At 50.2% G+C, this 12,706-nt stretch overlaps 1 protein-coding gene across 34 annotated transcripts in view; it reads left to right on the forward strand.

The window, feature by feature from the left end:
- The window catches only part of CRACR2A (calcium release activated channel regulator 2A), a 176,244-nt gene that overhangs the window by 108,764 nt on the left and 54,774 nt on the right, over nt 1-12,706 (forward strand). For all 34 annotated transcript variants that reach the window (XR_014845478.1, XR_014845465.1, XR_014845468.1 and 31 more), the window contains one exon: nt 10,642-10,732. Coding sequence is in view for 9 of the 34 variants with exons in the window: in XM_085025164.1 (XP_084881290.1) it covers nt 10,642-10,732 (91 nt within the window). In the remaining 25 variants the exon portion in view is untranslated. The remainder of the gene's footprint in view (nt 1-10,641; nt 10,733-12,706) is intronic.

Here is a 12,706-nt window from a genome sequence, read left to right on the forward strand (position 1 = left end):
TAAGGAGTTTATGATCAGACCAAGGAGGCAGAGCCATAAAAATGCCGCTGCAAAGCTGATTAGAGAATCCCTGTGCTGTCGAAACACTAGACAATTAGACAGCGTTGCCATTGGCAGCAGCGGCCTTGGCTTCCTCCTCCGTTTCTGAGCCACACGCCTCATGTATTCCTCCCACGGTACCCAGAGAAATACGACTGATCTGGGAGGAGTCCTGGCTCCAGCTCCCCAGACTGCCCGTGCCCCTCGGGGTTACGGGTTCTCTGCAGAGTGGGAGAGAATCCCCCATCCCAGCAGCCTCCAAGGTCACACCCAGGCAGTGCTTGGGATTGGCATCCCAAAGCTGATGCCAGGGCACCCAGGTTCTGGGGCATGTCAGACAACCCGGGGCCTTTTCTCACTGCCGTGGGTTTTAATTTCTGACCCTGCATTTGGGAGGAGGGCCAGGAGGCGAGTCTGGGAAGTTCCACCTCCCACTGTCTTGTCCTTGGGGGCAGAAGCTGAGAACATCTCAGATCTGAGCTGGAATCTGGGTTCAGTGTTTGGTGCGGGTCCAGTGGGAAACAGCCACAGCCCGGTGGGGCAAGGCGCGGGACAAGGTTGAATGTGGTGGCCTCGGGTTAAAGCCCAGCTCCCCTCTGCCCCTCCAGAGCGGGGGACACTCCCTCTGCACCTCCACTTCCCTCCAAGGAGGAGGGGATCCAACTGCAAGCAAATGGCTCTTCTCTGCATGCACCGTGCAGAAGCTTAAAGAACCTCCCCTTCCCCCTCGGGAGGCAGAGCTTGGCATGAGGAAGACCTTCTGGCCATCAAATGCATGAATTCCTTTGCCAGAGAAAGCAACCTGCCCAGTGACTTTGGTCTGGAAAAAAGCTGGCGCTGTCCAGATGGAGAATGATGCTGTCTGAGGCAACAGTAGATTCGGCTCTTGGACCAGAATGGGGACCCCAACCCAGGAGGGCCCCGTGCCCTTGGCTTGGGGGCTCCAAGTCCGCATTTATGAAACATCCTGAGGGATTCTGACTTTGACCAGAGTTGGCATCTGCTAGATGAGTTGACCTGGTTGATTCCTTGCCAAGATCTAACCCCAAGGCTGGGAGTAAGAGTGGATTAGGCTGTGTCTGGAGAGTGCTTTGAGGTCTTTGAAGAAAAGTGCTTTCTAGATCAAAGGCAGCTCCATCTCTATCCTCCGCGGCTCGTAGCCTGGGAACGCCCCCCAGGCCGCCTGTGCCGCATCCTCAGTGGACCACCCTTCGCCTTGACAGGCTTGGCAAACCTCCCTACCTGCTCTTTGGGATCAGTTCCTCCTCTGCACGGTCTTTCCTGGTCCAGCTGATTGATTCAAGCCTTAGGCAGTTTCTCCGGAGCAAGGAGGCCCTTAAATTGCAGCTCCTGCGGCTTTCTGTCTAGGCTGATTTTCCTCAGCTCTGAGAGGGTGTCCAGATCAGGGGGGGAAAGTGGCTCACAGCCTGTCAGGCAGCCCAGTGTGTGACACCCGGTGCCTGACACAATCCTGAGAACTGCTGTTCTGCGATGTGATCGGGGGGGAGGGTCCCCATTTCCTTGGCCTTGCCTCCAGGGTGGGCAGCAATTAAAGCATCCCTATATGTAAGGCCGGTGGCCCTGAGCTCCACTGGTGCCTTAGCTGCAGAGCTCTTGAATGCTGGCTTGCTTCAGAATGGCCAGAGAGTCTGGGTTAAAAGGTAGATTCCCCAATCTCTCCCTGAGAGACTCCACATCACTCTGCCTTGGGGGCCCAGGAATGTGCATTTTAGCACAAATTTCCTGGGGTTCCTGGGGCAGACAGACCCCAGACCATACTGGAAAACGCTGCCCTCTCTTGTTCTTCCAGAAGGTATCAGGCTGCAAACGGCAGGTGCGGGTGCCCTTCCAGGCTGTATTTCTGCTCCTGTCCTTGGGCTGGAGGTCCGAAGCTCTCGGGGAGGGCTCTGGGCAATGAGGCTACGAGTCGGTCATGCACATGTATTTTTATTGGCATATTGTTATCTGAGAGCAGATGGAAAGGTGAGGGCGATTTGTGCTCCGTTTGCACCGTGGGCATGATTTGTAAACCTGACTAATGAAAAATGGATTGCTTTATAGGGTGGGATAAAGCTGCAGAGTTGGTTTATACAAGGCAGCAGGATCTAATTAGGGAGAAACCATCCATCTCGAAAATCCAATTGGCGATTTTACAGCCTTTGCAGAATTTTCTACAAACTTTTATGTTTTCCTTTCATTCAGCTCTAATCGTGTGTGTGTGTGTGTGTGTGTGTGTGTGTGTGTGTCTGTATGAGAGAGAGAGAAAGATGGACACTGACAGACAGACAAAGAGAGACAGAGACAGAGGGGCATTAGAGAAACTGAGAGAGACTGATTTTAGGGGAACAAGAGAACCCTAAGTGGATTTTTCTAGTAAGAGCTTCCCTTTCCTGCTGGAGACCACAGTTGCCTAGAGAAGGCAGCAGGGGGCAGTGGTGAGTTGAGTCTTTCAAGACTGTTCTCATCCCAACCATAAAGCTAGTGGAAGCTGAACTTCTCTGGCAAAGAGCAGACTCATTGAGATGTTTCTGGACCACGGTCTTCACTCTGTGACCAGGGCATAAAGGGCAGGGGTGGGGGAGACAGGGGAAAGGGGTCGGCCTCCATGACCGTGGCCCTCTGCCCAGCAGGGCAGTCAGTCAGCTCCAGTCCATGCTCCAGGGCGGGCTCACTCCAGGATCGACAGACTCCAGATGGAATTGGGATTGCCGACAATCCTAAATGCAGATGTTTGGAGTTGTCACTTTTAAAACTGAGGACGGGAGTTCCTGTTGTGGCTCAGCTGAAACGAATCCGACCAGGAACCATGAGGTGGCAGGTTCGATCCCTGGCCTTGCTTAGTGGGTTAAGGATCTGGCCTTGCCAGGAGCTGTGATGTAGGTCACAGATGTGGCTTGGATCCTTCGTTCCTGTGCCTGCAGCTCCAATTCAGCCCCCTTGCCTGGGAACCTCCATATGCCGCACCTGTGGCTCTAAAAAGCAAAAAAACAAAAACAAAAACTGAGGATGAGGAGTTCCCGTTGTGGCTCAGTGGGTTAAGAACCCTATGTAGTATCTGTGGGGATGCAGGTTCAATCCCTAGCCTTGATCTGTGGGTTAAGGATCCAGTGTTGCTATGGTATAGGCCAGCAGCTGCAGCTGTGATTCGACCTCTAACCCAGGAACTTCCGTATGTCACAGGTGCAGCACTAAAACAAAACAAAACAAAAAACAAAAAACAAAAAAAAAAAAAGGAAAGAAAGAAAGAAAAGAAAACCAAGGATGCTGGGAGGGCAGTGTGGTACTGTAGCTGGACCTGGGACCAGAGTCCAGGCCTGGGTTCTCCCCCACCCTCTGGGCTGGGGGAACCTGGGGACCACAGACCGGCCACTTCACTGCCTCAACTCTCATTTCCATTATGTGGCTACTGGAGCCTTTCAAGCTCACAGCCTGTGATGGGAGGGGATTCTTCCTCTCCCTGCATCTGCCTTTCACTGATTCTGCAAACGAGGTTCTAACACTCAGACCACTGCCCGTCCACATGGAAACACAGAACACTGGTCTCCAAGGCCAGAGGCCATTGCTGAAGCTCTGCCTTGAGTTCAAGCTTCTGAAATTTATCTAAAAGTGTAGACAAATGTCATTTGTTCTATCCCAGGTCAAGACGGCATCTTCATTTAGGTCAGGAAGATGCTGCTTTTTTCCTGGAATGGTCTCGGCACACCCTGCCTAGAATCTAGAAGCCGGATCAGATGACTTTCTGAGACCCTTTGTTCCTAAGTGAAGGCAAAGGAGAGAGGGAACAGGAAAACACTGTTTGACCAAGTACTATTCTATAGCAAGGAGGCCTTGGCTTGTGGGCCACTAGCTGGGAACCCCAGTGGTACTGAGCATTAATGCTTTAGTCTAGTGTGATATCTTAACTCTCCGTGTGCCGTGCACTTTGCGAGGGTTACTTGGTTTCCGCGGTGCCTGTGGGAAGCTGGCAGGGTGAGTTCTTGCTCCCTACAAAGTATCTCTGAAGGCCTCCTGGAACCTATGCCTTGTATTTACATGGAAATCACTATTCCCAGCCCTACTTCCTTCCCACATGTCCTGCTCTGAGATCTCCAATACTTCTGGTACCAGGCACTTGCACACCACACACACACACACACACACACACACACACACACACAGAATCATCCTTCAGAGAGGGGGCATCTGCCGCAGTCAGACGCATCCTTGAGGTTGGACCTGGACCTTTCACCCTGGCTCTCAGTAGGTCCCATCCTTTCAACATCCATCACCGCCCATGGACCATCCTCAGTACAGAATTGTTCTTCTTCCCCCAACTGTTGAAAGTCTCCCTTGCCTGGACTCAGGCTTTCTTAACTTCCCCATGAGAACTCTGCACCCTCCACTTGCTTCGGCCAAGGCTCTGGTCACAGGATTATGTCCACTGGAGCTCAGGAAGGCACCATGGAGTGGGGGCTCCTTTGTGGTGTGTGGCTTCTTCTGTGTGTTCCTTTCCCCACCACTCTAGCATGGGCTTGGAGTTCATAAATAGTAAATTCCTGGTGTGCAGAGACCATTCCGCAAGTCTAAATTATTTTACCCAGAAAGTTGCTTTACAAAGTATTTTATTAATACTTTTCAGTGGTGACGGTGATGGATGGATCTTCTAGACATTTGCACATGCAGTATCTTAAATAGTCCCCAGGACTTCTGTCTCGTGTACGTATGACCATGTGATTTTCCAGATACAGAAAACCTCAGGCTCGCTGAGTTAATGTGACTTGCCCAAGGGCAGAAAGCTTATAAATGTCAGAACCAGGATTTTAACTAAAGCCTTCTCATTCTGGGTCTAATAAACTCTGAGCCACCTGCAGCTGTCAGCAGGGGGTATGACCTAGACAGCCCTGGGCTCTGCAAGAGGGCTTATCCAGCCATCATGTTGAGATAGAAAGATGGTACATGTTAGTGCTGCTGACTCCTGTTCACCCTCCCTGGCTCCTTCACACATGTGCCCCTCTGTCCCCGAGTCACTTTTCTTCCCTTCTCTGTCTCCTCCTCTACTTGTTCAAAATAACCAGGCACAGATATCATAGAGTCAAATCATTATACACTTCCCTAGAGGAGGGGAGTGTTTTGCTGATGGCGGATAGAAAACAGGTTACATATTTATGCCCACATGTTGTTAATTAATAGCTCAGAGAACTCTATTACAGATTGTTCGCCGTGTCTTGTTCAACATTTTTCAATGGCATGAATTAAGGAAAATAAGGAAGAATATTTTGTAGTAATTAAAAAGGTCCCTCTCTCTCCATTGAAAAGAGACAACGGCTCTAAATCTTTATGCACCAAACCACAAAGCAAAACACAAAAAGCAGAAACATAGAAAAACTAAGAGCATTTGATTAAAAACAAGACCTTGGAAGATGTTTAGAAAACCTTGACAAACTTATCTCAAATTTGACACATTAGTCAAATAGAAAGCACATTAAGTACGAAAAGTATTTGAAACCACCACCCAGCAAGCTTGATTTAAGAGATGAATGTGGAGTTGTGTGCCCTGCAGTAGAACACAGTTCTTGTCATAGAACTTACGTAAAAATTGACAACGTGGCGCTACAAAGGAAAGACTAATAGGTTCCAAAAAGTAAATACACGACCATCATGTTCTCTTACTGTAATACAATAAAACTAGAAACCAATAGTTTATATATTTTAGCAAATGCTCTTCTAAGTAACTCTCAGATAAGTTAAATAATCAAAGCCAACATTAAAGATTATTTAGCTTACATTATGAGCGAAAATTTAAAATATCAACATGACTTGAAAGGTCATTGAGTACACTGAATCACCAGTTGGGAACCATTAAGAAAGCAACTGTCTAGAAAAACAGACTGAATCTAATAAACATAAAGTCTAACAGAATTGCATTTGAGATCTTGCCAAAATCCAAGACAACAATGGCAAAAGCACAAGGTGAGAGACAGAGGATTCAGTAGCACCGCCTTTGAACAAAACAATCACAGAGCCCTCAGGTTTGGAGGTTTTAGTTGACAAATGAGTCCGCATTCATCAGCTGTGATATGGCTGCCAAGGAAAGATAATGAGCCTTAAGCTGCAGGACTAGATCTGCAACAACTAGATCAAGAGGGATCTAATCTGCATCCCTTTTGGCGAGGAATAGAAGGATTGGTAAAGGGACTTCAAGGTTGGAGAAAGGAAGAGAGGCACGGCCTCAACCCAAGGCCACTCCTTGAAATCTTACAGCTGTTTTAAAATACATGAATGGCCAGTCTGCAGAGGAGGGATAAAGTCTTAGAAAGACATATTTCTATGAGCCAGATTATTCCAAAAATGAAAGAGCTGCTTAGAGACCCAGCATTCCCTTTCACTGGAAGTGTTCTAACCTAGTTTGGGTAACTACTTTTTTTTTTTTTTTTTTTTTTTAAAGGGCCAAATCTGAAGTACATGGAAGTTCCCAGGCCAGAGGTTGAATCAGGGCTGCAGCTGCCAGTCTATACCACAGCCACAGCAACACAGGATCCGAGCCTCGTCTGTGACCTACACTACAGCTCATGGCAATGCCAGATCCTTAACCCACTGAGCAGGGCCTGGGATTGAACCCTTGTCCTCACAGATACTAGTTGGGTTTGTTACCACTGAGCCACAATGGGAACTCCCGGGTAAATGCTTGGTGAGGTTATTGCGACAAGGATTTTAACCCTGAAAACAATAGGTGATTGGATCAGACAAATGTCCCATCCTTGAATATTTTCAATTCTCCTGGAATCTGGAATTTTTCTGATGTGGTCTATGGACTTCTGCATTTGGTGTCCAAAGTCCGAAATGTATTTCTTTTTTTTTTTTGCCATTTTCTTGGGCTGCTTCTGCGGCATGTGGAGGTTCCCAGGCTAGGGGTCGAATCAGAGCTGTAGCCGCCGGTCTACACCAGAGGCACAGCAACACGGGACCCCAGTCGCATCTGCAACCTACACCACAGCTCACAACAACGCTGGATCCTTAACCCACTGAGCAAGGCCAGGGATCGAACCCGCAAACTCATGGTTCCTAGTTGGATTTGTTAACCACTGCACCACGACGGGCACTCCAACCGAAATGTATTTCTTAGAGATTTGCAGCATTACCATTTTGGGCACAGGCCCTGAAGCTGACATAACTGTCTGAGTGTTCAGAATCTAGTTGAGACAAACCCCAAGGAAGCAGTTGTTCAGGGCTTGAAAACGAAACATTTCAAATGAAGACATATAGTATCCTCAGGTCCGAGAAGGCGGTGGGCGAGTTGGAATAGATGGGAATCCCACGGAAAAGATGTCAAAGTCCGTGTCTGTGAGCAGCCAGCAACAGGAGCGGTTTTAGAAATCGTGGCAACACGGACTTCCCATCACGGCTCAGCAGTGAACCCAACTAGGATCCGTGAGGATGCATATTTGATCCCTGGTTCCACACGGTGGGGTAAGGATCCAGTGTTGCTGTGAGCTGAGATGTAGGTCCCAGAGGAGGCTCAGATCTGGCGTTGCAGTGGCTGCAGTGTAGGCTGGCAGCTGCAGCTCTGATTCAGCCCCCTGGCCGGGGAATTTCCATATGCCTCGGATGTGGCAAAGATAGGAAGGAAGGAAGGAAGGAAGGAAGGAAGGAAGGAAGGAAGGAAGGAAGAAAAATAAAAGAAATCATGGCCACAAAGGGGTATACAACAAACAAACATAATCAGTTGCCTCTTTCCTCTGATGGCAGAACGTGCTGTGCCCAGCTGGAAACCCACAAGCCAGGCCCGCAGATCTTTTGAGAATCTCTCTCACCATTATTGCTTCTGCAGCCGCCAAGGGGAACCACAAATGCTGGCTTATGTCTCTGCTGTTTCCACTCACACACAGCCTGTGTTTCCAATGGATTGAGCCGACAGGCGGTTTTATTGACTGAGTTTTCTGTTCTTCATCTTCCCGATGGCCTCTGACCCTTTCCAAACCCAGCAGCCCTTTTATCCTTGAAACCAAGACCCTCCTTCCCTTGGGGAGCTCTGCTCCCTTCCCCCACTTCCGCAGCCCATGATTGTAATTATGATACTAAATAATCCCTCACAGCTCTTCAGGGCTTCGCAGGTCCAAACCCTGCAAGCCTGTTCATGGTGACAGGGCTGGGAGGAACCGGGGCTGGTGCTTCCCTGTGATGGGGGGAGGTTGGAGCGCTTCCCCAAGGTCACATGGAGGATATGAACTGATTCTGGGATCAGAACACTAGTCTTCAGACCTGGTTTAGTGAGGCGAGTAGTGGGCCCAGCCCCTTAATATTTCCAGTCCCGGGGCTCCTGTGTCCGGCCCTGAGCTAGGGAGCGGGGCAGGGCGGAGAGTCTCATCCTTTGAGGTCACTGAGGCCTCCGCAGCCTCCCAGGAGGCCAGCTTTGTTCAAAAGCATTTCCAAAGTAGGAGCTTCCCGTCTGAGCCTATGTGGGCCCAGGATTGTTGATGCCCGCCTGAACCCCAGGCCTCCTTGCGGTGGGCCCATCCTTGGCGATGGAGGCTGGGACGAGGTGCCCTTCAAAGGCTACTCCTGTCTTCCCTCCTTTTTTTTTTTTTTTAGCACTTTGCAAAATTACTTATCTCATGACTAAGAAACCTGACATGTGAGCACGAAAAGCATAGAGTGTATTAATTTAATCCAATAAAACTTCAAGTTCATATAACACACTTAATAATAGTGTAGAATTAATGCCCTGCCTGGTTATTAGACCTAAATGGTACACAGCCTATGTGAATGACTGTCATTAGGATTGCTTTAGCAGCGCCAAATCCATTTTTAAGGTTTTCGCATCTCACGTTATTAGCTCTCCAGTATTTAGATACTTGGACTCACTGTCTCTGAAGTTTCCTTGATGGCGTTTGCCATCTAGCATCTGAATTTCTTCGAGCACGGGAAGATGATCCCAGGGGCCAAGGCAAGAGCATCTCTTTTGCTGAACGTTCCTCTGTGCTGTACTCATTTCTGTCCCCGAGGGGCTCCTCTTCAACAGCAGGTGCCTCGGCTCCTTATTTCTTGCCAAGAATTTCTCGCTACTGTTACGGGGTAGCTTAGAACCAAGGTAAAAACGTTCCAAATATTCGCTATTTATCAAGAAGAGATTTCTCTCTCAGCCAAAAAGACATTTGTTACTCCCGGGACAGGGAGCCCGGCGGTGAAAGCAGTGTGAGCTGGTAGGAGTCTTGCAGAGCGGTTCTTCTTGCTCAGGACGCTGCAGGCCAATGCCATCCTCACTCGAAGTCAGGTTCATGGTCTTGGAGGTACAACCCAGAAAGGAACTCAGACTGATGAGTGACCTTGACCATGCGGACCCACGCAGGTTCCCTTGGCTGGGTCAGTTTTGTGGTTTCTGTAGAACTGGAAAGATGCCAGTCAAAACGGTGGGTGGTGCACAGGGAGCGAGTGCACAGGGAGTGGGGAAGCGGCGGCTGGTGGGTTGGGGTGCACCCTGGGGCATCAGGGAAGGCCTGGCCCCGGACTGGGTCCCAGGAGAACGGGACATAGGTGGGGGTTAAAATGATGGATGGTTCAGGGGAATAAATACTTTCCCATCCTTGAAGTTTCCTTCTGAAACCTCCCTGGTACCTCTACGAACTGAGAACCAGGGCTGTTTCCCCCAATTATAAAAGCCTCCTGGCATGAATTAAGGACAGAGGGGGTGCCAGCATTTGCAGTTAGAATGGCAGGTGGCCGAATTTACGGTAGGTGTGTATGTGACATGTTCAGAACAGATCTTGAGAGCCATGGCACCAGCCCACTCACTGGAGCTTGGAGTTCCCTTAACAGGAAAGAGGGCAGGGAGGGAGGAGCAGAGAGAGAAGAGGGGTAAAGAAGCCATCCCCTGGGAACGTCATGTGTGATCACTTCCAGTCTTGGTTCAGATGCCAACCCCTGGTCCTTCCTGTTTGAACTTGGCCGAGCCCTTGGAAGAGGATCTATTACCGGGAGAGGAGGAAGAACCACCTTGGGGGTGGCCCGCAAACCTTGTCCCCAGAACTACATCTGTCTCTATCCCTGTAGGAGCAGAGCACCCAGCTCCTTACTTCCTGTCCTGTGGGGCTCCCCAGAGTGGGAGGGGGTTCTGGGAGCAGGGTGAGGGTGCTCATCCTGCCGTACGGCACTTAGCCAGCCTCCACCCTTCCCATGGCCTGGCACCGACGTGCCCTGAGCCCTTGGACAGGTGTGGCCCCCTTCCTTTGTAGGTTCACTGTGAAACCTTTTGCGATCTTATGAGAAATGAGAGTCACAAAAAGTTCCACACACAATCTCCAGAAGAGTACAGTTCAGATGATGCTGATGGAGCCAGGCATTGAGATCACATCCAAAGAGAAAGGGATAAACCAAGCAGAAAAGTGGTGGTGGTGCTGAGATAAAGCAGAGCACAGGAGATGCTTCCCAGGGAGCGTGTGGACCACTGAGAGTGATGGCCAGGAGACAGGAGGAGCAGAGGGTCCTGCTGGGCCTCTGTGGTCAGCTGATCCCGAGGAGCTCACGCAGCAGCCTTGGCTAACCTGACCTGCATGGTCATTCCACCGCCCAGAGCTCCCCTGGGAGATACAGGACTCTCATCAGACTCTCCTTTGGTGGCCTCTGCAGGAAAATTGCTGCCTATGATGAAGAAATCCAGCACCTCTATGAGGAGATGGAGCAGCAAATCAAGAGTGAGAAGGAGAAGTTCCTTCTGAAGGTAAGAGACCCTTCCCAGGGGACCTGGCTCTGTGGGCCAGGCTGAAACATCACCTGCTGGGACCCCCTTCCCCGCCCCGTCTGGGATGACCAAGCCCCCACCCACGACACTATTGATCTCCTGCTTCTCTGCCTTGATTTTTTTTTCAAGGCAGTCATCACCTTCAGATATGGCCCATGGTTTACTGGTTTGTTTTTATTGATTGTGGTCCTTATTGTCCCCCTAACATGCAGGCTCCAAAGAGCAGGGGTCATTGTCTTTTTCATATAAATGTACCTTATGTGAAAAATATACCTTTTTCATATAAATGAAGCTCCTCCTGAAGCAGATGCTCAACACGTATTTGTTGAATTAATGAATGAAGGAATGAACAAGTGAGCAAATGAATGAAGGCATAAAGGCACAAAGGATAAAGGGGCTTTACCCATGAAAGCAGCCTGAAGACTGGGCCTGACCGGGGTAGGTCCTGACCTACACAGCAGGCCTGACCCACACTGGCTCATTCCAGTCCCCGCCCAGCAGCTCCCCTCGGGGGACCCTCATTAGAGCCGTCGCCTCCCACCCTTTCTCTTGGACATGGAGAAAATCTAATACCCAAGACAACTCAAAGTCCCCCCTTCTCAAATTTCCCGTGGGTGAGGGGTGGGGAGATTTGAAACTCCCTGTTCCTAGTCTGGCACTTAGCCATCTACCAAGCCCTGCTGTTTGTCTTTGGGCGACAGAACTGGTGCCATCCCCTCCTGTTCCAGGCAAGCAGGGTCCTTCTGGGAACATAGTCATAAAACGGAGCTACGGGAAACTCTCTATTATCCATTTTTGGATTACCTGCTGGGTGAGACCTCAGCAGAAAAGTCTTTGGTCTTGAATGGTGGCCTTCTGTCTTAGTTCGGGCTATTAAAATGTACCCTAACCTGGGTGGCTTATAAACAACAAACATTCATTTCCCAGTTACAGAGGCTTGGCGTCCAAGGTCAGGGTGCAAGTGTGGTCAAGCTGTGGTGAGAACCCTGTGCTGGGTTGCAGGCTGCCTGCTTCTCGGGGTCCTCTCATGGGCAAGCAAGCTCTCTGGAGTCTCCACCAAGGGCACTAATCCCACCCGTGTGGGCTCTGCCCTCGTCACCTCCCAAAGGGCCCACCTCCTTGGGGCCATCACCTTGGGGTTACATTTCGATGTATGAATTTTGACTCTAGAGACCACATCACCTGCTGCCTGTCAGCACCAACCCCGAGCTGAGGTCACACCCCTTCCCTCATCCTTAAAGCAGGTTGGTTTAAACCAATGGTTCTTTCTATGCTGCCTCTGCTTATCCACGTCTCGGCCCCGTTACCATAACATATGTCCTTTAAATGGAGAGGGGGTCTGAGTACTTCCCAGAAAAAGCTGCTCATGTTCTCCACTAAGAGCCTTCTGGAGGCTGGTCAGTATTTCCAGACCTGTCCTCGCTTCCTCTTTCAGGCTCTGACACTTTCTGGCTGTCCCATCTCCGGCAGAGTGGGGGAATCCAGCAGCCTTCCCCCACCCCCCTTGCAATAGAGACCCACTCCCTTGACCCCAGTGGCCTCCTGCACGGTGGGGCCAGGCTCTGGGGGGCACTCGGTCCCCTCCAATGGGACCGTGACTGCAGGTCCAAGGTCATAGCTAAAGAAAGAGATGTGCTTCCAGAAGCTAAAGGTGGTCCCAGGCCTGGGGACCCGGAGTGGGAAGAGGTCAGGGGAGAAAAATCTCAGGGAGGTGGTCTGACCCCAAGGCTACACTCCCCCCCCTTCCCCCTTCCCCCTCTGCTTCTGCTCCAGCTTCTCCCTTTTCAAGGCCTCTGAGCCTCCAAAGCCTTTCAGGCTCAGTGCTTAGATTAATGCTGTTTGCATAAATATGCAAGCTGTGAAGCTGCATTTGGTCACCACACTGTTAAGCTCTTGGATACACAGGCCTGGCCTGGCCTGGCCACTGCAATGAGGATGGCAGTGCTCTAGTCT

The sequence above is a fragment of the Sus scrofa genome, chromosome 5, assembly GCF_054392235.1.
Source record: "Sus scrofa isolate SSC_HxYL_T2T_F1_AM1 chromosome 5, Sscrofa_HxYL_maternal_Yorkshire_Landrace_v2.0, whole genome shotgun sequence".
In the NCBI taxonomy this organism is placed as follows: Eukaryota; Metazoa; Chordata; class Mammalia; order Artiodactyla; family Suidae; genus Sus; species Sus scrofa.